This window comes from Crocodylus porosus, unplaced genomic scaffold (assembly GCF_001723895.1).
Source record: "Crocodylus porosus isolate Cpor-Errol unplaced genomic scaffold, CroPor_comp1, whole genome shotgun sequence".
In the NCBI taxonomy this organism is placed as follows: Eukaryota; Metazoa; Chordata; order Crocodylia; family Crocodylidae; genus Crocodylus; species Crocodylus porosus.
Genome location: NW_017728926.1, coordinates 12,311,473 through 12,339,202, shown reverse-complemented (window position 1 = coordinate 12,339,202; position 27,730 = coordinate 12,311,473). Strand labels below are relative to the sequence as shown.

General features: G+C 40.8%; 1 protein-coding gene across 2 annotated transcripts in view; it reads left to right on the top strand.

The window, feature by feature from the left end:
• Positions 1–27,730, top strand: part of CAPZB (capping actin protein of muscle Z-line beta subunit) — a 90,789-nt gene that overhangs the window by 2,116 nt on the left and 60,943 nt on the right. For both annotated transcript variants that reach the window (XM_019541497.1, XM_019541496.1), the window contains exon 2: positions 25,208–25,297. In XM_019541497.1, coding sequence (XP_019397042.1) covers positions 25,208–25,297 — 90 coding nt within the window. The remainder of the gene's footprint in view (positions 1–25,207; positions 25,298–27,730) is intronic.

Sequence of the window (27,730 nt, the reverse complement as noted above, 5' to 3'; positions counted from 1 at the left end):
ACCTCTACACATTGTAACAGGGAGTATCACATTTGGGGAAAGGCACGTCTCCAGCCATTTTGAATTTGATTGATGCCTTAAATTATACCCCAAAAAGCAATGGTCAGCCATGCTAAATATTTAATAGCAGTGGAGATCACCAGGCATGTGTCCTTCATGCTTGGGACAAGAGAACCTTTTTAAAATTCTGTACTAGTCCCTGCTTTTTGAGAGGACTTGAAACACGAACACATTGCAGCTGTGTTGTTGCGTGATGGCTGCGGGGCCCATCATTTCAGCTGACTTGGTACATTTTGGGTCAGCTGGATTTAGTAGATGTGCATAGGATGAGATGAATCTGTTCCTAAGTGCCATTTTAAGTTCAGTGAGAAATACTAGTTTTAAAGGTAAACACATTTTTCTCTCTGCCCCAGGTCCCTCTCGGAAAAGTTCAGAGAACACTTGTTCTAGCTGCTCTGGAAAATTGAAAATCTAAGTTAATCCCGCTGGGTTTAGACTCAGAGTTCTTGGGGTGCTTAGCCATTTCAGATGGCATAGTCCAGCCAGCTGTTGGATGACCAGTATCAAACATGGTGCTTAGACCTGCCTCGTCTCTCTTGGTTCTAAAAAATAGTGTTTTGCCCTGAGGGATGCCATAAGTATACTTCAGGGTGTGTGGAGTCAGAGAGTATTTCAGCCTTGTGGGTCCTCTAGTGGGTACAACCTAGTCATTGCTTCTATAATTAAAAGCTTCCTTTTCAGACTGTGTAAACTAGGGAGTATATGCAAGGTGCTTGATAAATTGTCCTGGTGGTACTCTCAAACATCGCTTTTTTTTCTTGTGTGTGCAACGAGTAAACAAAACCTGAGCAAGATGTTAAAATCAAATGGAGGTAAAATTGTATAGTGGGTGGCAGCTCCATTTACTTTGTTATGGCTTGTGGTCATTTGCAAAAAAAATTGTTGGACTGTGTTGCAGCAGCTAAGAAGCACTGAAGTGCAGCCGTGATGCTTGGAATGACGCTGATACCACGATACATAGTTTTGGTGTGCTGTTCTGAGTACTTATTCTTTTTGGGGAAGGGGCTATTTGTCTTATTGCAAGCACGCTTGCCACTTGGCAAATAACTGTACAGAACAGTGTTTGGATGGTTTTGTTTTTCCTTAACCACTTAAGGCAGTTTTTTTTCCAAAGCATCTGAAAACTGAGCCCTTCTTTTAGGGGAATTAAACCAATCTTGCAAACACAACCTGTAGTGTTAAAGCCAATAATCTGGTTTGTATATCTTCCATGTTCCTGGGCTAGTTCTTTGCACCCCATGCTTTGGGAACACTGATTGAAGGGATCTTGTGCAGTTCATATTGCATTAGGCAAGTTTAGATATGTAAACTAACTACACATTATCTTAATTTTTTTGGAAATTTGCCTTTTCAATTAGTCTGAGACTGTCAGTTGGGATATCCATTTTCTGGTGATAAAAGCTAAGGTGAATTCATAGCGATGTTGTCATAATTCCACATGACATTTCTTACTTTCTTCTAATTTACTAATCTGTGGCAATCTTTCTCCAATACATTAGAATAATTCAAGCATGACTCCTCTATTTGTAATAGAGATCTGTTATTAATGTGCTTCTCAGTTTTCAGAAGGAAAACAAAATAAAAACACACTGTAAGTATATTGGATTTTATGTCTATTTTTAGCAGATAGTACAGTACTTGCACAGAGGAATGACTCCTTTTGGGAGAGAAGTATTGCTGCCCTATTAAGTTTCTTCTTATACTGCTGTCAGCTATGCTTTCTGCCCATTTGCTTTGCTCTGTAAAGGACAGCTGATTAATTCTTTACCCTTACACTTCAGGGATGAGTACACAACACTCCTGTGGGGGCAGCTCAACATGTTACAAGGACTGACTGTGCAACAGAGCAGTCCAGATCAGGTCTGGCTGTACAGAGAGCCTTCATGAGCAAGCATCTAAACATTGGGATCTGGGCCCCCACTCTAGTGTCTGCTCCATGCATGTGTGAACTGAAAAACCAAAACAGTTTCTTATTCACTCATTAACTAAATTCCCAGAGAATAGGATTTTTCTACTATGATTGTGTATTGTGGTCGTGTTACTCAAATTGAATGAAAAATGTTAGAATGGGTTTTGTTGGGTCTTGGATCACTTGCTGGATTTCTGGCACTTTTACAGGACAACCCTCACCTTGTAGTATTTTTTGCAAGCACTAATTTTGGAATGCTCATGCAAGCAAGCTGTTTAAATTATGAAGTGTCTGTATTGACTTTGTGAAAGCTGAGTTTAGGTCTCTGTTCTAAGTCCTGGATTTTACCCCTGCTGACCCTATGGCAAATTGGTTTGCTTAAAATAATAATAATTAAAACCCCCTCTTTACTCCTCTTCACTTTTCCCTTAAAGTGCTGCATGGACAATTGAATCAAAACTGTCTGTGGGTGCATGGCATTTATGATTTCTTGCAATGCAAGTTCTCAAAGAAAGGTAGACTTGCCAAACTGGGCATCGTCTTGTAGCTACGGTTCCAATAGCTGCAGGAATGGTGCAGTTCTAAATCAAAGGGCACACTGCCATGGGGAAAAAATATATAGGAATCTTATTGGATTGGGGCCAGACAGTAGAAAAAATAAGTTTCATGAGAAGAAGTTTTAGTAGAGGAGGAGCGTGCAATGAGGACTGTAGAGGGAAATAGCATAATAGCTGACTGAATGAGGAAGAGATGACAATCTCCATTTTTCCCATGGCTTCATGCAAGGGTTCCTGGTGCTGGATAGAGGGGTGTTAGGACCAGGAATTGCTAAGTCTCAAGGAGCATTTTCTTTTCTTTTCTTTTTTTCCTTTTTAACCTTGGGACACTTTTTCAATGGAAAAAAATCTGAAGCCTAGAATTTCACATTGACTTCTTCATAAAGCCTAAGTACATGAAAACATGGAAATGCAGATAATGTTCTCAAACAACTTAAGGCTTTTTTCCCTCCCAGTTGTAGAGATGTCCAAGCTTGCCTTAACCCAAGGACAAAGTCAGTTATCTGGAAATTGATAGATCCCACTAAACTGAAGTGCCTATCACTTTTCAATTTAGAAGTGTTTAATCCAAGCTGGAGAAGTGATTGGCTTTTTCTTTCACTAAAATATCAATATAAACTGATATTAGTGGGTTATAAGGATGCATTATTTGAAGGGAAGTGTATACAGTTGGGTAAATACTGGTGGAAACTAGCAGTGGTGTTGATGCATAAGCATTCAGCAAATGGTGGTGGTGAGCACCTGCATGGGAAATCAGCCTGATGCAAGAGCCACAGACACAGTTGCATATGGAGTGGGTAAAAGTATCTGTAACCATCACAGGCTGTTGAGGTCTGTCTTTTGTGTTCTCAGGTTTTGCCCCAGAAGCTCTTCATAGGTCTTTGTTTTCTGAATGCACCATGGCGAGCTTTATGCAAGTTTACAAACACCTTGTTTTGTCACGGGCTGTTTTGTCTCCATTTTTGGTTGACCCATTTTCCATTCGATAAGTAAGCTTCTCTTGAATTTCTTAAGTTGAAGAAGCTAAGCATCAGCCTAGCTTTGCTCTGTAAACAGTGACTGCTTGAGATTTTAAACAAAATTTTGTTGAATAGGGTGTAGTAAAGAACCCTCCCCTCCCCTGAAATTTCCATGTCCCTGTGCCTGGTGTTTGCCTGTAAGGTTAACTATCTTGTAAAGCTTTTTATAACTTCAAAAGCTGTAATTAAGTCTGAATTATGCCTGGCTTCTCTGAGGGAGGCAGTTGTGTCAGAAGTGGAACAGTGCTTTTGATAATTTGCATATTGGGTCAGTCCTACTTGCTGATGTTGGATTGCGGCTTCCTTGAAAATGTACTTTGTATCTGGGGCATGCCAGGCAAAGCAAATGACTGAAAGCTGTCCCTTAAATGTACAGATAGTTGTGAAGGAGGTTCTGCCAGGCCTATAAGGAGGCACTCTGGGCATTAGGCACATGACCACCAATGTCTCCATGGCCTGTTTCAGTTCTGTGGATGTAAGTGCTTGCTCGTGGCCTTGCTACTGAGCTGGAGTTGGGGGCAAGTGTTACCCAGATGAGCTGATTTCTAAGTTGGCTTCCCGTGCTGTCTTGCAGGAGGAAGAACTCTGAATCTTCAACCCAAACAGGATGCAGTGGGCTGTGCTACCCCTGCAAACAGTCAAGGTGGCATCACATTTTTTGCAGATGTCTGGTGGAGCATTTATTAGTGGGGCTTGCATATTTTTTGAGGCTTTAGAGAGAGTGGTTTCTAGGATCCTTTGTGCAAAGGACTGGGCACTTCTCTTGTTGGGAAAGAGTGACTGTTCTTTTTCTGTTGTCTGCTTGTCTCATCTCCCAGTTTTCATAACTTTTGGGGGGGCTTCAGTAAGGGCCTTTACAGAACAAATGAGTTGTTCCTGTTTCCAGAAGTTTTGCAACATTTATTTAGAGAAATGATTCCAGTGGACATTCTAGTAAAAGTAGGATAGAAGTTAAGGCTGGGTTTTCTTTTTCTTCTTCTCTTTTGCTGCTTTGTGACAACTGGCTCAGTAGCTTATTCTTCCGTGTTACAGTTTAGGATGCATCTTTTTGGGTTATTGGAATCCAATTTAATCCAACCCAAGGACAAGCAGCCACAGTGCAAAGCCCCCTGTTGTTGCATCCTTATGATGCTCACTTCCCTGTAAGTCAGGGTTTCTGGGGATGTATCCTATTATTCCTATTATTATTATTATTATTATTATTATTATTATTATTATTTTTCTCCTGAAGTGATCAGAACTGCTCTGATTCCTTCCCACTGATTTTGAGAGAACTTGTCTGTACTAAAGAAGAATTTGTTTAAGCCTTGGTCTTTGCTGTGAAGTGGGCAGGTTACCAGTTTGAGTGAGAGCAAGAATTCCAGCCCTGTCAACTAGATTAGCTTTAAAACCACCACCTCTGTCTCTCATGAGAGTTTATACCAAGGGGAGAAGGGTTGAGGACACCAGAGTAACAGCCTGGGTTAATTATGTAGTGAAAACACAAATCTAGAGGCTGCCTTAGGGTGATCCAGAGCCACTGTAAATAAAACACTCCTTATTCTGAAAGGAAATCCTGTTGGTTTGCCTTTAGCCAATGTTTGCTGGGTTTTTTTTTTCTTCAGCTGACAGGAGTCCTGAGTTTGAAATGGATACCCTGCTACCTGCCCATCCTGGTTATTTTTGCATTGGTGCATGTCAGAATTAAAAGTGGCTTGTCAGTATTATAGATGACTGAGGACTGCTGTATGATACCCTGCCCTGCCATTCAAAGCAAGGCAAAAGCCATAATTTAGGCCTTATCAGAAACTAATTAAAAAAGGGTAGCGGAGCCATGAAATAGAGGAATGAAGCAAAAGGTCAGCCACATATCAATCGAAGTTGGACTAAGCCGCTAGTGCTATTTTTCTACATGTGCAATGATGTTATAATCCACTGATTCTGAGCATGAGGAGGAGAAAGGAAGATGGACTGGATGTTTAAAGTAATGCAAATTTGCTTTTGGTAAAAGTCTGTCACAGTCCATTAGCTTCCACAGAGGAAGCTAGCAGTGTGGATTTGTTGCATGTATATTTGTTAGAAGGAAAGATAACTTGGTATGCTGCTTGGTAGGTGTTAATTCAACATAGTTTTTCATGTGGTAACAACTAAAAAATATCTGTCCTTTTAACTGTAGTCACTTAAGCTTTCACCGTTTTTGTGACAAACGTGATGTAGCATGTCAGAATTTGTTGTTCACTTCTCTTTTTGTACCTGCTGAGCCAAAACTAACTGCTTAAGCAAGGGTAAAACTGGAACCAACTGCTCTTTTCCTCTTTACAGCTCAAAGCATATTTTGGACCTCAGTCGTCTGCTTTGCAGAACGAGGGTCATGGAGTGCCAGTTCCTCAAGGGGTGTGTAGAGCAGTTCACAAGTTGCAAGGAAGGTTGGGTTGGTAGCCTAGGAATTTAGTTGACAATGAGATTATTCTGCTGGTTGAGTGACTTCCAGATCTCAGCGGTGCAACCACAGATGTGGTGTGTTGAGCCAGCAGCCTTTAGTAGTAACTTCATAAAAAGAAACAAGATATGACAAGGCTAAATTTAAAAAAAAAACACAAACCCCCACACCACAAAATGTTGTATGTTAGAAGCTTTTTGAATAAAGATCTGGCAGCTGAACAAAACTACCATTCAAGACATTTAAGCTTGGCCTTCAGTTGCTGTTTCCAGTCTCCTGCTTTAGTTGTTTTAGCCTTGACCTTCCACATGGCTATCCAAAGCTACACAAGCACAAAACAAGGTTCCAGCTTAAGTCCTACTGAACAAGGCAGAAGAATAAATATCAGTTGCTTTTCTTTTTCTTTTTTTGCATTGCAGATATGAGTTGGCTTGGTTTCTATTTTGGCTTGTAGAGACGGGTTCCAAGTATGAACTAAGTACTAAGATTGACCCTGTTCTGTCACATCACTTGGCACAGATTTTTGTGGAAGTGCAAGAAGCTCTTTACCAGTGGCTTGCAAGTGTCAAATACCTAGGCCTAAAATTGAAAGGTTTTTTAAATTTTTTTTTTTTAATCAAGTGGCGCCAAGCAGAAATACAGTGGTGTCTCTAAAGGCTCCACATTATTTCATGGGAGTGTCATTAAGAGTTTGCAGGCTTCAGTGCTTCTTAAGCACTTTTGCAAATTGAGCTGAAGTGGAAAAGAACTGCAAATTTATTTTAATTGTATGAATTGACAAGATTTTGATGTCTCAGAGTAAGAAAATAAAATCATAAACTTGCACTTTTTCACATGCACAAACCTTTTGACCAGTCGTATGTACTGTTTCAGACTAAGCTGTGTAAAAACTCAGAATTCTTTAAACTTCGAATGTCCTTTTCCAGGTGTTGCTACCATTCTTGTTTTGAAGGCAAGCAAAGCCAGAGTGGTACCCTCTTAAAATAATGTCAGCTTTGCTAGCACAAAGTAGTTGCAAGAACTTTTAGTGCCTGTAAACTCCGTCATCAGTCTGTGGTTCTATGACCACGTAATTTTAAATATTGTTCCTTTTGCCCATGTGGAAACGAAAGGGAGGAGAAGTAGGGGGAGGGGAAGAACCAGGAAGCCAACTAAGCATCTCTAAATAGCCGAAGGCTACCAGATGCACAGTGTATACTTTTTTCCTTTCCTTCTTAGGCATTCTTGGCACTAGTTTAAAAAAAAAAACAACCTTTCAGATGTGTGTAACTTAAGATGACACTCTTCCTTTCACCAAGGTATGGCAGGGGAAGTGATTGAAACATGTAGCTAACTAAGACTTGTACTTCTAGGTAATCCCTCTTGCTTCAGCTTGCCAAATGATTACAAAATCAAATCAGGGAGACATGATGAAGAATCCCTTGCATTCAAAAGCTTATTTAACTTTATCCCATGTACATAGTTGGTCCAATAAAAGATATCATCCCAGGAAGTCCTTGCCTCTTACAAAATTGAGTATTGAACCAGTGGTTCGTTGTCTGTAAAGTGCATCATGAGGAATCTTGTGAAGTACATGCTGGTGCTTCCAGAAATGCACGCCAGTATCTAGTACTGAGATTTTTTTTTTTTTTTTTTAAGGAATTCTGTTTTTTGAACAGCATTGGATATGCTGAACCAGGTAATTTATGCTAACTTTTTCAGACAGCATGAGGAAAAGTTAAAGGCTTTTTATAGAAAAGTACATGAGTTGTGCATCAGGAACTGAGAGAACATCTGCTCACCAGGGCACCCCAAGGGAAGACAAGGTCTAATGGTCACAACTTGCTGGAAGACCGTTTTAGACTGGACATAAGGAAAAAACTTCTTTACCGTCTGAGTCTGGAATAGACTCCCCCCAGAAATGGTGCAAGCACCTACTCTGGAAACCTTTTAAGAAATGCTTGGATGTTTAACTCGCTGGGGTGATGTGACCTCAACTGACTTTCTGCCCCTTGGACAGGGAGCTGGACGCGATGATCTTGTGAGGTCCCTTCTAGCCCTGCTATCTATGAAGTCTAATCGAAACAAAGATTACTGTGGTAGTCACAAATCTGCTAAGTGTGGTTTTTTTTTTTTTTTTGCAAAGTCAAAATTAAAAATAATGAAACAATATTTAACATCTTCCCTCAATTTTTTTAGTTTCATGATGGGGGTATCCGTGTCTTTTGTATCTTAATTTTCCCATTACTCTGGGTTAGGTGGTATATTTTGCCTGCTTTGATAGAATTAAGGCTGTAGAAGTGAGGCTTTTCTTTGCAGACAGAGTCAAGGTAGAAGCAGGTAAGATTTCTTTTTTGGCCACACAGCTGAAGTCTGAGTCTGCTTTTCAGAGTTCCTGAGTATCTCTAGTCCGCTGCCTCAGTAGGTTCTCTTGAGCTGATATGGATGAGTGGCAGTAAACTGACACCTAGCAATACTTTGTGAGCAAGAGCTACGTTAATGGGGTGGAACATTGTAAAGGGAGAATTCAGTATAATTAGGTGCTGGTGAGGCTTATTGTTGGCATATTTTTACAAGCTCTAACTTGGCAGCTACCTTAAGTTTGCTTCAGTCCATACTAGTAAAGACTTATTATATATTCTGTAAAATAGGGATTTGTTTTCCTGTTATCAGTCTCCAACAACTGCCTGTAGAGCCCTTGTTACCTGAGGAGAGCTAGCTGGTGACATGGTGCTGGTATTGCCATTTCAGCTACTAAATTGTATTTTGTATCTGTCTGTGTTAACCAGGCCCTGCAGGTATGCTCTGGACATTGTGTAACTTTTTTTTCCAGACAAAATCATCTGTAGGTTCTATTGCAAAAGATTGTAGCATCACAGAGGATTGTTCCATTAACCCTAGCAGATCAGCTCCACAATCCAACCAGCATCTGGTCAGCTGACTGGCCAGTCATCGGAGAAATGTGCAAGCTGCTTGTAGTAGGCAGATCGGAAATGATCTGTCTTCATTGTCAGGCCTCAGCTAGATTACATCCATCTGGAGAGTGGTGAAACCACAGATGCATGAGGCTTTGATAGCCCTACCAAAGTTAAAATAGTTAATGCTAACAAACTGACTATTTTTGCTATCCATATAAATGACCAGTCACTCTTTGGTAAGGTTTTCGCCTCAGCAGATTCCTTTTGGCAAGGAATTCTGCAGTGCAGCCATATTAAAAAGGTGCGATTTCAGTTGTGAATTTTCTGCTTTCCAGGTTCATTGTCCCGTTTGCCCCAAGAAGAAAAGTTTTCAAGTAGCCTTCTCCATATCATGTTTTACGTATTTTTAGTATGTCCTCTTTTACTAGTCTTGGTTCTCAGGTGAACAGTACCAACCTCCTTCATCATTCCCATGATCTCTTTCTGAATTTACTTCAGTTCTGTGGTCTTCATTTTGAGATGGGCTGATAAGTACTGCAAATGGTATTCCAAGTAAGGTAATACTGTTGCTTCATGCAGTGGCTTTCCATATCATCTTTTCTATTCTCTATACAACTTAATGTGTCCATGCTTTTGCCATAGAGGCCTGTGCTGAGCCATTTGCTTTGTGACTTGCATGTCATTGTGATCTTGTAATAATAATTTTTAAAAAACTGCCCAAAAAGCTAACGTGATGCACAGGAAGTTCTTGAACCCTTGGTGTAGATTTCCCATCATCATCTTGTATCGCTTTTCAGTCTCGGCAACCAAAGGAACAGATCTGTGTATCTGGGCATAGCTTCAAGAGCATCAGAGTAAACTTATTCAAACCATCATTCATTTTGCTTTAATGCTCGTAGGCAGTCATTTTGTACAGAGGCAGTGGGAAGAAGACTAACAGCAGTAGTGTAGTAGAAGCATGTGGTGGTGTGGGTCTCTTTCTCCCGCCCCCCCCCCAAGCTGATCTTGTGGACAAGAAGAGCTGTACCTAGGTGTTTGGATGTATCCTGCCTTGTGGCAGAGGGAAGGGAGAGGAAACTTGATGCCAACATTTTACCTTTTTTCTTATGCTTAAAAATAGAAAACCTAAGAGTGTTCATGTACAAACGGAGGCTGGCTGAAAGCTGTGGGAAAGGGAAATCTAGAAATGTATGATAGTGGAGAAGGAAGAGATTCCAGACAGAAAAGTTTTGACTGATTTAATCTTGCATGGAGATTTTGAGTATATTTGGGCATTAAGAATAGTAAGCTGATACCTTCCTAATTAAAATGTTGAGTCTTTAGGAAGGTCAAGAATTTTATCCTTTTGCAGAATGAAGGCTGAAATCCATGCTACTGTTTTTCCTTATTGAACAAAGGGCCTTCTGCTTGCTGGTAGCTTAATTTCAGAATCTCGGTGAGCAATGTGCTTCTTACTACTTATGTGTACAGATAAGAGGACTATTATTCTAGGCTTTCAAAGGTGTTCCTTGTTGCATTTTTTTTTTTTTTTTTTTTCTTAGTTCATCCAGGGCTAAGAGCTGGTTTTCCAGATTTGGGGGCGGGAGGGGGATAGAGAATTTGGGCATTCTATGAAACAAAATGCTTTCTTCACAAAGAAGGAATTAATGCAAGAGCTTTAGCAGAGATCTGATCACTTACCAAAGTCATCCTATGAATTTACAACCCTGGCAGGGACTTGACTTTGGGGCATTGGAAAATGCTGAGTCTGTGTACTAAATTGGGACACTGCAAGCATGTCTGGGCTCACCTGTGGTAGTAAGGCTTAGAGTCTCCTCATGGAGTCAATACGGTCACTTTGTCAGTGTTTGGGGAGAGAGATTCAATTATTAAAAGCTAATAAAATACATTAGGTCAGGTTTTTTTTTCTTTGATAGCGAGTAGTAGTGAGTTAACGTCTTTTTCGTTCTAGCAAAAATAAATTAAAAACAAACCACTTATAGGAAGAAGGGATATAACCAAACTTAAGCCTGGAGGACTGGGAGCCAAACTTCCTTTCTTTAACTGGTTCTCTTTGTGTTAAGAGCTGACCCTGGTGTTTGTGTTGGTGCTAACCTTGTCTTCTGTGGAGTGAAAGTTCAGGTCCTTTTTATAATGTAGATCTTCCTCATCTTGCATCTCGCTGGAAGCAGAACCTTGACCTGATGCTCAAGGGAGCTGGTATTGGCTGTATTTCTTGTTTTGTTCCTTATAGTTCTGAGACAGGGTCTGGAGTACCAATTTGGGGTTTCCTTTGGTTAATGGATGTGTGAAAAACCGGAGTACTGGAGTTGATGTCCAGGAGGCCCCTGCTGATCCTTTTTCTTGTATTTCAGAAAATCATGCTTTTTTCCTACCTCCCAAGCTCCTTTTCAGTCAGGTATTTGAATCACAACATAGATTAATTAATAGTAAACAGCTTGCACTCATTCCCATTCTATATCAGTTTAAACTCATTTAATGTAATGCCTTAAAAATACTCTATGCTTCTCTTTATGCTTGGTGCAGGTTGGAGTTTCACTGTGCACAGAATAACTTTACAGTATGGGTCGGGGAGAGGTAGTTAGCTGCATTAATCTGAAGGTGGGTAGAATGATTTAAGGTTGCAGAGTTGAGCACAGAAAAGCTAGGAAATGCCAGAATGAAGGTTGCTGGAGCAGCACTAAATTGATCCCCTTATAAGTAAAGATTGTATAGTTGCATCTGACTGAGCAGATCCAATTTTCTTTTTTCCATCCCTGTCTACCTACCTATTTCAAAAGCCCCTAGTCTCATTGAGGGCATGACTCTTACTGACTGAACTGAAAACAAAAATACATTGCTTTGTGGTACGCTGTTTGTAGTATTTGAATATGTCACTGAAGACCAATCATTTCTTTATGGCCTTTTGTTTGACACTTTATTGCTGTTGAGTATGAGTCTAAAATAATTAAACTTACCCCATTGTTTCACAGGGATTGGGGGGGGGGAGATATTATGCCTGTTTCACAGATGATGATTTGGGAGGCACAGGTTTTAGTGACTATCTACTGATCTGGTGTGGCCAATATGAGAACTCTGCATCCTGTTCACCTTGAGTATTTGGCAGAATATGAAATGCCACGTAAGCACAGCTTCAACTCCTGGTAGTTAGACTCTTTAATTCTATTTCCCCAACTACCCCAGGTCCAGCTTTTGTTCTTTGCATTGCTTAAGTCTAGCATCAGGGAGCAGTTCAGAACATAGGGTAGACTTGTTTTGGGGCCTGCCTTGAGCCCCACCAGCAGCCCCAAACTAATTGCAAGGGAGTCCTGCTGAGTCTCGGTGTAGATTGTGGTGCAGATCAAATATTCAGGGAAACTCAAACAAGCATCTGAGCTTATGTGAACTGACTTCCTCTGAGGTTTGTACCTTGACTATATTTGGTTGGATTTTCATGGGTATGTCAAGGGACTGTGTCCCTGATGCAAAGCTCACCTTTCTACCATCTTTCAAGTTCTTGATCTAAAGTTTGGGGGCCCTTGGGTTTTGCAGTGATGATATTCAGAAATGTTAACATGGGCAGAACCTTTTCTGTGTTGTCATATGACTGATCCAAACAATTTTTAGCCTGAGGAAGTCAATTTGCATGTATAACGTGAGTCCAGTGAAATTATAAGCAACCGAAAATGCAATCTTAAGGCTGCCTAAGACTTCCCACTCTAGTAGTAATGCTACTACCCCATCTGTATTACCTTGTGTCCTTCACTGAACTATATTGGGTGCTCCTGATCGTGGTTTCCAGGTTGATTTTTTCCCCCTGGAACTAATGGGACTCCTGTTGTTGTCTTTAAAATGTTGTATTGACTGGAGACTTCCTCAAGCTAAGTCTCTTGTGGGTTTTGGTTTCTCTCTAGGGGACATGTTGTCTGTCTTATGATCATGCACTTGTGACAAAAAACACTTGTTCCTTTGATTTAATGCACACATCCGTGGGTACTAGCTAATGAGCGTATGGAACTGCTGCAAATGGTCTAAACACTCCTTTTTGGAGAAGAAAAATGACTCCAAATGACACTTTGCAGAAGAGAATTCAACGTGCGTTGTACTTCAGATACAGAGAACAGCTGTACAGTTGCAGTTGTGGCATACAGTGCTTAGCTGTCATTGTGTCCATTTGTTTCCCGTTTGAGCCATCTGAGTGAGAGGATTTAATGCTAGGTTGATTATCCTGGATTTCTGTAAAGCCCTCGCACAAGTTGACTGCCTCTGGCATGGTGAAGTAATGTTCAAGGACTTCAACTCAGACTTATCCAGCATGCTTGGATCTACACACTTTATAGAAAGCTGTAAGGTTTCATGGCAGCCTACATGTGTTTCCTACTTTGGTGAGGTTACATCTTGATTGACAAGATGCAGCACCTGCTAAGTGAGGCTGATTTCAGGGAATTGTTAAAAGAAATGGGTTTTAATTGGAGGTCAAGAGTTGTATGCTTGATGGATGGGGAAACAGTGTATGTGGGACAGCCTGAATAAAAGCAAGAAGTAGAGTGGCGAGGGGGAGGGAAGACGGGTGCATTTAGATGGGTTATGTCTGGATAGTTAAAGCTCAGAATTGGCTAGGCAGAAGGCCAAAATGAAAGTCTGACAGGATTCAAGAAAGGGTTGAAGGAAGTTGGTCAGGAAGAAGATTCTGCAAGCTATTTCCTTTTGCAGAGACTGCAGAAACTCTACTGGTTGCTGTGCCAGTTCGCTAGCTTTGGTATGACTCAGTGTGGGGAAAATGACAGTTTCCAGAAAACAAGGTTTTAATATCGGAAAGTATTAGCTTTCTGCCAGGTGCTTTAGTTAACCATGCAAAAGATGTAGCATATGTAAGGGGAAGTGACTTAAGCAGAGTGTTCTGGTAGGCCATCCACAGCTCAACCAGCTCTACCCACATGTAACCAAACCCAAAAAGATCAGATAGGACAAGATTCTGCTTTTAAATCGCAAGTAAAACTTGGGAACTGTGTGAACTATTGGGCAGTATAACCTTCCCTAGGCTTCCCTAGGAAAGGTGTGGACTAGAGGCATTAAGGAAGACAGAATAAATTCTAGCTGGGATGGTTTAAGAAAAGCAAATCCTGTGGTTCTGCAGAAGGTCAGACTCCAGGGTCTAGAGGTCTCTTATATAACCAAAGGGTAGTAAGTCTTTTGCAGGATCACAACAAATTTTCATTATTAGGTTGTCTGCCCTGTCCTCCCGCCACTACTACTTCCCTCCATCCCCCAAGCATCTTGGAAAATTTAAGCCTTGATACCAGTTCAAGCATCACAGAAGTCAAGTTTGTAATTTTGAATTTGTTGCAGTTCCAGATTATATGTCAATTTTTTGCGTTTAGTCCTTCAAAGCTTTAGTCAAATTACATTTAAAAATGTATTCCTTTTAATAAACTGAAAATTATTTGAAATACATTGTTGAAATTGCTTTACCTTTGAGCTTAATAATAGTTTATTAAATGGTTCCTAACTTGCTGTTTTGAAAAGGTGTGGGAAGAAGTGTAATTAAGTCTTTCCAAGACGCACAGGAGGGGAAGGGGAAACCATGTTAATAAAAGAAGGGATGATAGGTGGTATGAAGGCTTCTAATTCTGATGCCACATTTATTGGGAGAAGCTGTTTTACAGACTTCAAGCTTCACAAGACTCTCTGACACAATATTAAAGCAAATAAGCTACTTTATCCTATTTAATGACAACTTTAATATAAATAAAACATTTGGAAGATATTATCCAGAAGATAAATGCTGGTGCAGAAATTGCTAATCATCCTGACAAGAGGTCAAGACAAGTGTATCTTCTTCCCCTCTCCCTTCCTCTTCCTCTGCTCTCTGCTCCCCCCCCCCCCCCATTCAAACATAGAAAGTGTCTCCTTCCTTTTTTTTTCCCCCAGTGCCCCCCCCCCCCCAGTACTTCAGTGTAATAATGCTAGGATTTTCAGTTTCTGTTCCTATTGTTTGTACTTCATGCATCTGTTCATTGGATAGGCAGCTGCGATTTCAGATTGAATCTTTATAAATCAAAATATTGGGAGATGTTAAATCAATTTTGAAGGCTAGATTGATATCTTTCTAACCCCTCTGAAATTTGTTCCTTTATAAAGACATATCAAGCAAGCATCTCTGGCACTCTGCTGTCCATCTCTCTGGATTTGCTAACAGTATAGTTTAAATTATTTTAGTAGAAATGACATTAACAGGACTACCTGCACAAATATAGACCTCCAGTTATTAACCTACCTCAAAGATTTGGTTTCTTATTCTCTGGAGTAGGAAATGGGAGTCCTAGAAACAAATACTTTGCTTCTTGTTTTAAGATCTAGGGATTGTCAGTTTGTCTCAGGTAATCTAAATACAAAGAAGATGGTATTTTCCTCTAAGATTAACTGTCTTGATCTGATAAATCAGCAGCTTGAATTTACCCAGAAACTAAGTGGAGACTAATGCTTTCTCCAAGTTTGTGACTAGCTGAGTGATTCTCAGCTTTTTCCCTCAAGGAACCCCTTGTTAGAGTCAAGGTAGCTCTTGAAAAATATCAGCTCTTCATTTTCATACTCTTCCTATAGTAAAGAAAAAAAAATAGAGCAACTCTTTCTTTTTGTTGCAAAGAACTCGGACGACAGCTGGTTTTAACGCTATGGATACCTTGTGAATCGTGTTTGTGTGCCTAATGGTGCTGACTTTGTGTGGCACTTTGTGCCACCTCCAGAAGGATCTCCAGGCATCCTATCACTGCTCTAGCCACTTGCAAAATTTGATCCTTGACTTGCATCAGATGACACAATCGAGAGATGGTAAGACATGGGCAGTTGGTGAGGTGTCATCTCCCTCAATCATTACCCATCTTTGCTTGTATGAGATGTTACTTTGGAAGTTGCCACCTAGACTTGAACCAGCCAGGGATTTGGGAGAATCCCAGAGTAGCTAACTCTGGTAACCGAGTGAGCATATTTCACTGAGCTTAACTGAAGGAGCCATATATCTCTTGTTGCTGCTCCAAGATTGTCAGAGTTACCTTCTGTTCTATCTGGACAGAACTAGCTTAGCAAGTGCTGCCGGTTTAAAATGGTGATAAGTATTGGGTGTCATCAGCATACAGATGGCAATGAAATTTAAGCCTAACAGGAGCTGAGAGCAGACTAGTACCTTGCCTGAAGGCCCTTGGAACTGATGCATGTTACTAATTCCTGTTGGCTCTCTTGGAAGGGCAGAGCCACTCAAGCACCTGTCTTCTCTTTCTCGCATGGTATTAAGAGATGCGTTGTATCTCCTTGTAATCTGTGCTATCGAGGGGCACTTCTAATACTTGGCCTTGGCGCCTAACTTCATCTGACAAAGAGTGTGTTTGTGCCATATTGTGCCTAAACATAGATACAATGGCTAAAGGTAATCTGAAAGCCAGGTAATGCCTGAAGTACTTTTTCATAACCCTCTAACTTCTTAAGAGGCAGTAGTGGAAATAGCTTCTTTAACAGAGAGACCCTGAAAAGAAGGCACTTAATAAGGTTTTCATCAGTGAGATGGGGGTGCTGGGAAGCAATGTTTCTAGGCCTTGATCTTTCACAGCACCTTCTTAACCTGGACGTGGTTGAATACAGCAGTTATATAGATGCAGTATACTTACTTAAATCCAATTTGCTTACCAGGAATCCTTCAAGTGGACTTTCTCAATGCTTGCCCTTCCTTTTCCATCATGGGTTTCTAGCACAATATTGGTGTAATAGCTTAGTACGCTAAAGCACATTTTGAACATGATGCATTCTCATGAGTTCTGGATGATAAAAATGATACAGCCTCATTGGTTGGTTAGACAGAACTTAAATGGAAGAAGACAAAATGACCAGCAGTCTGATCTGGAATGCTTTCACTTTCCTGTTTGTTCATCACATTTGAAGATTATGTACAGACAGTTGCATTTTTGTACCCTGAATCTTCATTACTTAACCTCTGCTTCTGCTTAAGATTATAAAAAGACAATGGTGGGGGTGGGAAAAGAGATGGATAGTACAGTGTCAGTGGTAGATCCTGGATAGGAGCTGCCATAACAGTTTGAGACTTGCAGGAAGAAATTTATAGACGAGTAGGTAACTGATAATATGTCAAAGCTGGAGGACTATGCACCCCACCAGAGCTTTTGCTGATGTCTGTACATGTGCTGTTATATCAAGGTTTTCCATCACTTTCCTAATTTTCTGAAAAACAAACTCTAATGTTTGCTACGCTAGGGTGGGAAGGGTTGGCAAGCCTACATCTAATGGCATTTCTGCATATTTTATTATAGTAGTGACAGAAGAATACTCTGGCCTCAGATTTGTCTTAACGGTAGTTCTGTCTCAGATGCATACCTTGAAAAGAGCAGCTCTCCTGGTCTCGAGTTTGAGGGCTGGAAGGGGTTGAAATGATGGGCAGGATAGGAAATAGTGTATCTATATTTCACTTCCTAAATTTGGTGTTGGCACAACAGCTGGAAACTTCTGTAGGGAGGCAGACTGGAAATGACCTGATTTTGCTGTCTGAAGTAAGAGTTTTTTATTCTTTGATGCCTGCTGGTCAGAAGTTCTGGTCCTTTGAAGGAGATGAGCCAGTGCCCGTTTTAACACCTTGATGCTTTGAGAAATGTTGCTCGAAAGTGACTCGTGATCAAGGTAGTCAGGGCTTGTGGTAGAGGTGATATCTTTTTATTAGACCACTATTGCATGTGGTCATAAGAAATCCCCTGCTGATGACACAGCAGCAAAAAGCCAGACAGCTTCAAGCGTTAATCGACAGGCTCCATGTCAGATGAGAAATGCAGCAGGAGAACGTTTTCCTTTGTACCTTGTAGCCTGGAGTCCTTTTATATATACTAAAGACTAAATGGGGTTAACGTTTTAGAAACATTTGGATAATGCTGTCTAGGGAGCGTGGAGAGGACGTATTTGGATGTTGGTATAATCTTTTGGGCGGTGTTAAAACATCATAGGTAAATTCTCCAGTTTGTGCAGAATTGGAGGGCAAGGAGCCGTGAAGTATAAATAGAGCTGGAGAATTTGCAGCGCATGACAGAAATCTGATTTGATCCTGGTCCAGGTGTACTGAAGTGTGCACCATACCACCTGGTATAATCTTGTGAAACCAGATTCACAAATGTGGCAGCTGATCTTTAGGTGCTGGTAGGGAGGGGGAAAATGCAAAAATAGACTTCTAGGGCCAGCAGCAAGGAGAATTAATCTTGACTAATGTAAGGGGGAAAGTATCAGAGCGGTGGGAGATGCATAGTGACAGGGTTTCTTTTAGTTTTCCTGATGGAGATGCATATGAAACCAGCTTTCTGCCTGGAGATAATCTGTTTCTATTTGTTGCCAGCTACTTCTACAGCCCAGGACTGTCAATTTGTATCTGTTGTCTTTTCCTGTTGGATATTTCATTCTATCATCTCTTCCGGTGATCAGTCAAGTATTTATAAGGTGCCAGAGTACCCAATCAGCGCTCCATTGAAACCAGTCTACTGGAACGCCAGCTGGAGTGGAGGCGTGCAGCAGTATCAAAATAGCTAACCATTTTCACTAGCTCTGACTTTAAGCAGAAGCCAAGCTACTTCTGTCTTCACATCATTCAGTGAGAGCCTCTCCTGTAGCTGCAGTTGAGGGGCAGGAAACGGGGCAGAGCAAAGTATCATGATCCAGCATAGATATAAGACGGGTCACTTTGGTAGGAGAATTTCACAGCCCATGGTAGGCGGCACATTTGCTGGAGGGGATTAAGTTGAGGAAGGCCTGCTATTTAGCACTTGGTTACACCTCTTGGAGCACAGATGTTTCTGAGAACCTCACTATATATAGGCAGTACAGAACTGAAAGTACTTCAGCGTTCGTTCTTTTTTGTTGGAGGGGCTGCATAATTCTGTTCAGTCAGCTTTAATGTAATGTAACAGCCAAGCACCAGAGCAAAGCTGAGCAAACCAGTAGAATGGCAGCCCACAGAGACGTCTCTTTATGGTTGCACTGGTGACAGCACAGTTTCTGCAGACTGCATGCTCTTGTTTTGGAGCACATTAACCTTCAGCATTTGAAAGAAGTTTGAAAGGCTTTAGTTTCTCAAAGGGCCTGAATTGAAACAGACTGTAAACCTGAAGCATAGGCCACAGTTTAACTACCTTGATTTGCAGTACCTAGTGTGAAATGAGGTAGTTGAAAGTCTCCAAATACAGGTTTAGTGAAATTATTCATTCATTTAAAAAAAAAAAAAAAAGTGACTGGTGCAATGCTTATGAGGCAGGTTCCTACAATTGAAGCCAAGCATTATGGCTGCCAAACAGTTTTGCTCCTATATTCCAGGGTGCCACCTAAAAGATGGATGAGAATTCATTAAAGCAATTTCTGAGGAGTAGTCCAAGTTTCACCATTGACACTTGAGCTTTGAGGGTTGCAGGTCCTCATGGTGGCACACAGTAGCTCTCGTTAATCTGATTTTAAAACCCCAGGTTAAATTATGATGCAAATGAAGGATAGCTCGCACTCCTGGCAGACAGCCAGCGCATACCTGGGTGCTGCACAGCTCCTGACACGGCTGCATCAGAACTGGAATTTATTTGCTGTCAAGGTTGCTTATCTTGTCTAACATATTTTAATGGTATCTGGGCAGAAGGCAGCATGCTGGTAGTAACCCAGCATCAGCAACTAAAGCCCGTCTAACCGGCTCACTCCCACTAAGCATACAGTTCTGGTAAAGATAAAACATCCTGGAAAAGACTTGGGGTAAACCAGTACTCTGTGTGGTTTGATTTTTCTAGGTCTGCTTCCTCTTTCATTGAGCCTTTTTTGTATGACTTTTCTGATCCTGTGATGTGCTCTGTGTTCTTGTTTGTTTCTCTTTTCTTTTCTTCTTTCTACACATTGTCATAATGGAGCAAAGATGAGTAAAGACGGAGCTGTAACCTATTTTTAAAAATGTAACTGGATTTGCAATTTATTTTGGAAATAAGTTTAGCAAAAGCCGAAAGGAATAACAGATACAGGAAAAGGAAGCTAAACTAATACTAACTACTTGTATAGATTTATTTTCATAGATCTATTGTTGCTCCTTCTCCTCCCCCCTGGAGACAGCACTTGAAACAGATGCTACAGTAAAGATCCAAGATAGCAAAACATCTTTTACAAGATTTTTTTCTTTCTTTTTCTGTTTTATTAAGGGATTTTTACTGAGATCATTAGCTTAGATTAAAGTCTTTGAGGTTCCTGTGATCTCTCAATCCTTCAGTGACTTGGTCTGTAATAAAACTTCATTTAGAATTTCCGTCTGAAACCCCCTATTCTTCCCTGGAAGGTTTTTGGTTTGTTTGTGTGGTTTTTTTTTTTTTTTTTCCTGGATGGAGTACAAATGATCAAAAACTGCCTCATGTTGGGGAAACACTAAGCTCATTAGGTCTTGCAGCCTCAAGAGATTGAGATTGTGGCTTAACCATCAGCTCTTACTGGGAGAGGGGTCATAAAAATTGTATAGAAGTAGGGCAAGAAGGGACCTCCATAGGTCATGTAGGCTTAATCCCTTGCCTAAGGAAGGATCAAACCTTTCCCAATTAAAATATATGGAGATATTGGTACCAAATCATCACTTCTCACTGGCAGCCCATGGGCTGCAGGTGGCCCGTGAATGGTTAATGTGTGGCTTCTGGGCAGCTGCTGGCTTTCATCCCCTCCACCCTTGCTGTGGCTTTAGCAGGAGTGACATGGGGAGCTGAGGGTGAGTCCTGAATTTGCGGGAGGGATTTTGCCTATGCATAATGGAGTAGGGATGGCAGTGCAGCAGTGGGGAGGGATGGGGATGCCTATGCAGTGTAGCAGCTGGTGGGGGATGGGGTGGGGGGGGTGAGCTTCTGGTGCAGCTCCAGGGTATGTGCCCCCAGGGGCTTAGCATTCATTCAGCTCTGGTTCTCTTCTAGAACAGTTGGCTGAAACCAAATGTTTCTTGCAGGTCAAATGCACAGCACCCCTTAACTTGCTTGTTTGGGCCCTGCTAGAGAATCTGGAGCATCCATAAAGTTGTCATTGAACAAGGAAATGTTTATTTTAGAAATGAACAGGTAATCTTCAGCATCAGAAGTCACTCTCCTTTTGATGAAAATCTACTGGATAGCAAAACTTTGAAGCGAGACATAACGTGGCAATGAGGAGGCATCTGATTCAGTTTTTTTTCCCCCCCTTTATACAATCCCCTTGGGCAGTTTACTACAAACATACTACAAATTTTGTTGCTAGGTCAGTTGTTTTGGACCTTGAGTTCAGAAAGATTGAGAGACATCCTTGTAATGGAAATGCTGTGACTTCTCCATGTTATTCACTCAAGTTTCAGCATGCTATGTACTTTATTCATATATAGTAAAATACAGAACTGATTTGGGTCCAGGAACTCTTTGATAAACTTGTGCACCAGGCTGCAATTCTTCATGGCTTCGGTTTTTGTTTTTATGGTTCCCTAAATTGCCTTGATAGCCTTCTTCTTTGGCACTGAGGAACTAGCTTGACTGTCCTTGATATCAATGCTTGAAGCAGCCTACTGGCAAAGCACTTAAGAGAAAAATGAGTTTTGAAATGAATTTCCAAAAAGTACTTTAAGTAATGGGTGGGCAAGGAATTCTGTTTAAGTCAACAGCCGTGCTTGTGTTTTTTGTGCTCCAGAAAAGCAGAGGTGTCCACTGAGAACACTGTACTCTAATATTCGGCACTGAATATTTGATATTGTGCTGTGCCTTTGCCTATAACCATTTTTGTAAGCTTTCTCCATCTCCCTGCAGGGAGTACCCATCCATTAAACTTGCATATGTCTGTTCTAGAACTTCATTAAACCCATCACTATCAAACTCTTAGTTGAAGCCTGTATTTTCCGTCTATAAACTGCATAACCATAGCTTCACTCGAGATGCTTTTGTTTTAAAATCCTGTTATGCTGTAGAGCGTTTACTTTTTAGGAGTCACTTTCTTAATGATGGTGCCTAATGTTGTTGTCTTCCCTTAGTTTTCCAGCCTCCTATTAAACAATTCCAGCTGGCAGAGCAGGAACAAGCACTTCCATAAGCGTTCCCACGATCCTTAAGTCGGGAGCATGACCTTGCAACCATGTGCCAGCTTTCCGCCCTTGACGTAAGAGATAGCAGGAGGTAAAGACAATACTTTGGTTAGAAGGCTTGCTTGCCTAGGGTTGGCTGCTGGAGCTGGGCATTCATAGGCCATCTAAACAGTATCTTCCTCTGGGGACTGCAAGGTTAGAAGGGGAAAGGAATTGATTCCCCTCTCCACATCTTAAAGAAAAGCACCAAACATAACTCTGCTTCCCAGCTATAATAGTTTCCTTCAGTGAGTTGATAAGTAGGCCCATTTATTATGAAATGTCAATCTAAGCTGGGGTAAAAGTGTCCTTAGCTGATGATCTTTAAGCATCTGGTTTAGCTGGGTGTGGAGGCGGGAAGAGGGCTAATTCCTTTTCCTTTACAGATCACCTAATGGGATGCAGTTCCTTGGGCTCTAATGTCATGGCAGGGCCCTCGTATAACAGTATTTTGTAATGAACACTGCTTCCTACTTTCTCTCTAGGTTTTGTAATCTACAGTTGGTGAGAAGAGGCAATGTTGTATCAAATTTTGCAAGCTTCTGTAGATGTCTGGCTGGAAAATGAGGTCTTGTTCCAATTTGTCTGATTTTTGTCCTGGAAGGCACTGTTACAAGTTTATCTGTTTAAGAGGCAAACACTGTCTGGGGAAAGAAGCTGGGGAAAGAAACTTTTTTTACACATGTCCAAACAGAGCAATAGAGGTCTAGAAAGGAAGGATTTGCAACCCATAAAACCAGAGGAAACAGTCCTAGTTGCTTTGGAGAGGCTCCTTCCTAAAGAAAGAGTTAGATTAATGCTGAACCTTTTTTGTTTTCCCTCACTGAAAGACATCATGGTTCTGCAGACTGTTTTTATTCTTGTTTGTCAGTCAGTTCTTCAGAGAGCTGCATTTCAATGAGGGCTTCTCTTTTACAGCCCATCCCGTTCCTATTACCATTTCCCTTTTTATGAACAGAAAGGCTGCTCTATCAAAAAATAAAACCCCTTGAAAAGGTCAAGCCTAGCAACTTTTAATTTTCTGTAAATAGTAATCTGAATCGTCCACAGACATACCTGATATCAACAGCATGTTAATGTGTTAGTTCGGTTGCCAAACTCATGTTCAGACGAAATGGAGATCGAGATTTCTTGTAGGAATTGCTTGTCTTCACCTCTAAATCACAGGGGTGCTACTTAAGTGGCTTGGTTTTACTGAAGATCACATTGGCAACTTGTAGGCCACGTGTTCTTGGCTCTTCGCGTAGCTGAAATCTGGTGCATTTTATCTGACATCACCTGTATTATAGTTGGAAACTGTTCACTGAACATGTATTGTTTCATTCTTCTGTGAGGAGCCCCTTTGGAGTTAGAGTAATGCTTGCTAGGGTTGTTGGTTGTAGCTGTGTTGGTCTAAGACATACAGACAAGGTTCTTTGAGTAAATGTGATCCCTTTTATTAGACCAGCTAAATGGTTGGAAAAATTGTTCTTCGCATGGGAATAAATGCTTGGGTAGCATTTTTCAAAAATGCCTAATAATAGTAAAGTGCATTGCAGGTGTTCAGATTGCATCTGACAAGGAATCCCTTGTTAATTTTAACTTGAGCTAAAAGGTTTATTCAGTAAGAATGCTTAGAGGTATAGTTAAGAAGAGGGGGGAAAGCACTAACTAGCTGTTTTCACTTTTCATAGTGAATATTGTGGATGATGGAATGCCTCTGAGTGACTAGCTGTGTTTGAAACTGAGTTTCCTCCCCGACTGCTAGGGCACAGCTGACTTGGAGAGGAAGCTCACCCTCTTACTTTCCTTTGAGAGGGGTAGGTGTTCTAATACTGTGTGAATGCTGGTATGTCATGTATGAAGCCTCTTTTTAATCATCATTGTGAAAGTTTGGGTAGAATATTAGCATGAGAAATTCTAAAGTTAAGATTAGCAATGACTGAAAGAGCAAAAAACCAACCTTTTCTACAATTTGGTGGAAATGTGACCTGCTGACTGGAACACGCCTACAAAATGTTGATTTCCATTGCTACTGGACGTGGCTGCATAGGTATATGCCCAGTGGCAAGGAACATATATATTGATTTATGGCTGGGGAACCCACTGTACCCAAATTCTCTTCAAGAATAAAAAGCGTGCTTTGTGGCTATAACTATAACCAAGCAATAGAGTTATAGTGCCTGGTATCAGTAACAGAATTGGTACAGCTGGAAGATTCATTTTAGTGTCGGTCTATAGTGGCATGTCTTGTTTGAGAAAACAGTGGCTTTAGATAGTCCAGAAAATAGAAGCTGTTGATTTCACACATCCCTCCCTCTACTTCCCCGAACACATTGGACTTGTATTTGGTCTTTAGTGCCAATAGTTCACACTATGTACATAATTTCCTGAGCTCTCCAAGAGGACTTAATTGCAGAAGGGAGAGACCTTTGTGGTAGCTGGATAATTCTTATCCGATTCAAATCTTCATCTTGTATGTGGCTTGTATTTCAACCTAATGAAAATAAGGAAGTGACATTAGTAGAGGAGAAGGGACTAACTTTGTCAGCTCTTCAATCTAACATGCACATTACAATGGTTTGAAAAGCAGTATGTAAGCAGCCAGTGCCTTGAATATGGAGCAAGTTCCTGCTTTAAATTAAGACAGTAGAATGATCTATTCTCAGATCTTGCCTTCTATGGTAAAAATAGTCTACGAATGTTTTGCTTTATTTTCTGTGCAGAGGTTTGAATTGCATAAACCACATACAATACTGGAATGAAAGTGACTTGACTAGGCTATTGCATTTTCTCAGCGCAGTAAAAGAGCAAGCTCCGTTATGGGTGATGGGTATCAAAATGTATGTGTTTCTGGATGAGACTGAAGTTGTCTGTGTCAGCCAGAGTGTTTAGTTTGTTAGCTCAGGGTGTGAAGGTATTACAGCATAAGCTTGTGGGGTTTTTTGTTTTTTGTTTTTTTTAAATGCCGTATTCAATTTGGGGAGCCCTTGTACTCATGCACTCCAATATGAGATTAATACTCTAATAGTGGCCAGACATTTATTCTATTGAATATTGAATTCTATTAAAACGGATTGTATTCAGAGGTACAATATGACAGATGATCTGAAACTAGAGCCAATACTTCTACTTGTGTACACCAGTTGTAGTGCAAAGAGGGAGTGCTGCTCTTGAACAGTGAATACATTTTTTTCTATTAAGTCCTTATATGAACAAATCCAGCTTTTGCACTGACTGTGAATGACCAATTTTCTTCTTTCCACAGAGTGACCAGCAGCTGGATTGTGCCTTGGATTTAATGAGGCGTCTGCCTCCCCAGCAGATAGAGAAAAACCTCAGCGATTTAATTGACTTGGTGAGTAGTATTAATTGGATAAAACATCCAAAAGTGAAGGTATATTGTGCAGCAGGAGCTTTGGCTTCTGTAACCATACAGGTACATTTTGGAAGTGTTGTCACTGAGCAGTTCTCCAGAATCAGTGGAACACTGTATTTGATAAGACTGATACAAGGTAGGTTCCTGATCTTCTTGGGAAACCCGCTTCTCTCATATCGGTGTTCCTCCTTCCTTATAAGAAAGTATGTTCATCACCGTTTCCATTTTAGACCAATGATTTTTTTTTTTTCCCCCCTGAAAGAAGTCTAATTGCGCACATACAATTTTGGTTAAGGGTGTCACTAACGACATTAAAAATGTGGGGTCATCACATTCTTTGAGACTACTTTGCAATAAAGCTATTCATAACAATTTGTTAAAACTTCAGCCTGTATTTTATTTCCCCTAAACAGGATATTTGCTTGTAACGGATGTTGCTGCTTCTCAGGTTGTCTTTCGGCCAGTCCAAAAATTCATATCTGACACCAGTGTCTCTAATAGAATATCTAGCAAAGTTTGTAGTTTTATTTCCAGTGCATGAATTGCATTACCACAGGCTTTGGTGCACAGCAAAAGTGGCAAGAACTACAGTTTGAAAATCAGATATGTATCAGCAGTTGGCAGATGTGGCTTGATGATGAATACTTACTTACCTATTGGGGTATTTTCTTTAACTTGTCATGAATAGTGGAATGTTTTAATTCAAGCCTGTACTGTCAAACTGTAAGATGTTAAACTGCAGATCACGTCAGTGCTGCTCATCAAAGAAAATGCTGCAACATCAGTGTTATTTGTGGTGCAAACAGTATATATTTTAAGACTTGGAAACCTGGGACTTCTGAAGAGCACTGGATCCCTTTCATAATGTCACAGAACACCAGACCATACTCCATAGTATTGTACAGTTCAGAAAATGTCCTATAACTAATCAAACTGTCAGCTTCCACCATGGTGTTCAACGTATAGCTTGCTTTCCCAGGAAATTTATAATGGAAATCAATTTCCTCACAATGAAAATGGCATTTACATTTCACCAGCTATATGGGAATAGATTGGATTATTTCTTTTGCCTTTAATTTACAAGTACATACATGGACTTGCTAGTAAATTTTACTAGCAAAAAGTATTACCTATTTGCCACACCAAACCTAGTCTCATCGTTGGAGAAATCAAGTTGCTATGGGTTATCAGAAATAGGTTACATTATACACAAAGCCAATTATAATGGTTGCTGCCAAAACTGATCTTTCTCTCAGTATACAGGAGTCCAAAGATGCTTTTGAATTGGTTTTGACCGATGCTTCTTTAGACTGAATGTTTTTTGGGGACATTCTGTGAACTTACTGTGTCTTTGCTGATAGGGATGTCTGGGTTACAGTAATATGAAGTTAAGAGTACAAAAAAAAAAAAGATGAAGGATTAACTTAATCCGTAAGCATAAATCTGATCTCTTAGTATACTGGTGTAATATACTGAGTCCTTCATTAAGTTTAAGCTTCGCAGACAGTAGTTTCCTAACTTTGAACTAGGACCTCTTTCAAAGGGGGGAAAAAAAAATGAAAACACAGTCTGAGATGCTTCTTATGTTTGTATACAGAGTAGCTGCTGCTTATGTTTCATGTGCACCAGAAATGACACTTAACCCTCAGGTAAACTTGGAATATGTTAAGTTGACCTTCTGTCTGAAGGTCTGCTCTCACGTCACTGGCTGTGTCTCCGATAATGGATTACCACACCTGGCCTCAGTCCTTTGTAGAAGCTAGCATGTCAGTGGAAGAAGTGGGTTGCGAGAGGATGCAGGGAGGGAAGAGCTCTCGCAACTTGACCAGGTTTCTGATATTTGATCTTGCATATTCTCAGCATGTTCCTCCCTTCGGCAGCCAGAGGTGCTCACCAGAAATAGAAACTGCAAGAGGGGCAATGAGCAAGCCATATTCATAACAAAATAAGCTAGGGGCATGCCTGCACTGAGCTCTGTCAAACAGATAGCTACACCACATATGTAGGAAATTCAAAGGTTCAAGAAAATTGCTGCTGCTTTTATAAGAGTTTGTCTGTGATGCAAGAGCTTTTTTGTGTTGCTAAATCTCCCTTGGTGAACTTAAAGAATGGAAGACACGGAAAACTAGAAATGATTCATAGTTTCATAATTCATAGGGTCGGAAGGGGCCTGAGCAGATCATCTAGTCCGACCCCCTGCCACGGCAGGAAAGAAATACTGGGGTCAAATGACCCCAGCAAGGTGTTCATCTAACCCCCTCTTAAACACCCCCAAGGTAGGAGCCAGCACCACTTCTCTTGGAAGCTGGTCCCAGACCCTAGCCGCCCTGACTGTGAAGTCGCGCCTCCTGATATCTAACCTAAACCTGCCCTCTGCCAGCTTGTGACCGTTATTCCTGGTCACTCCTGGCG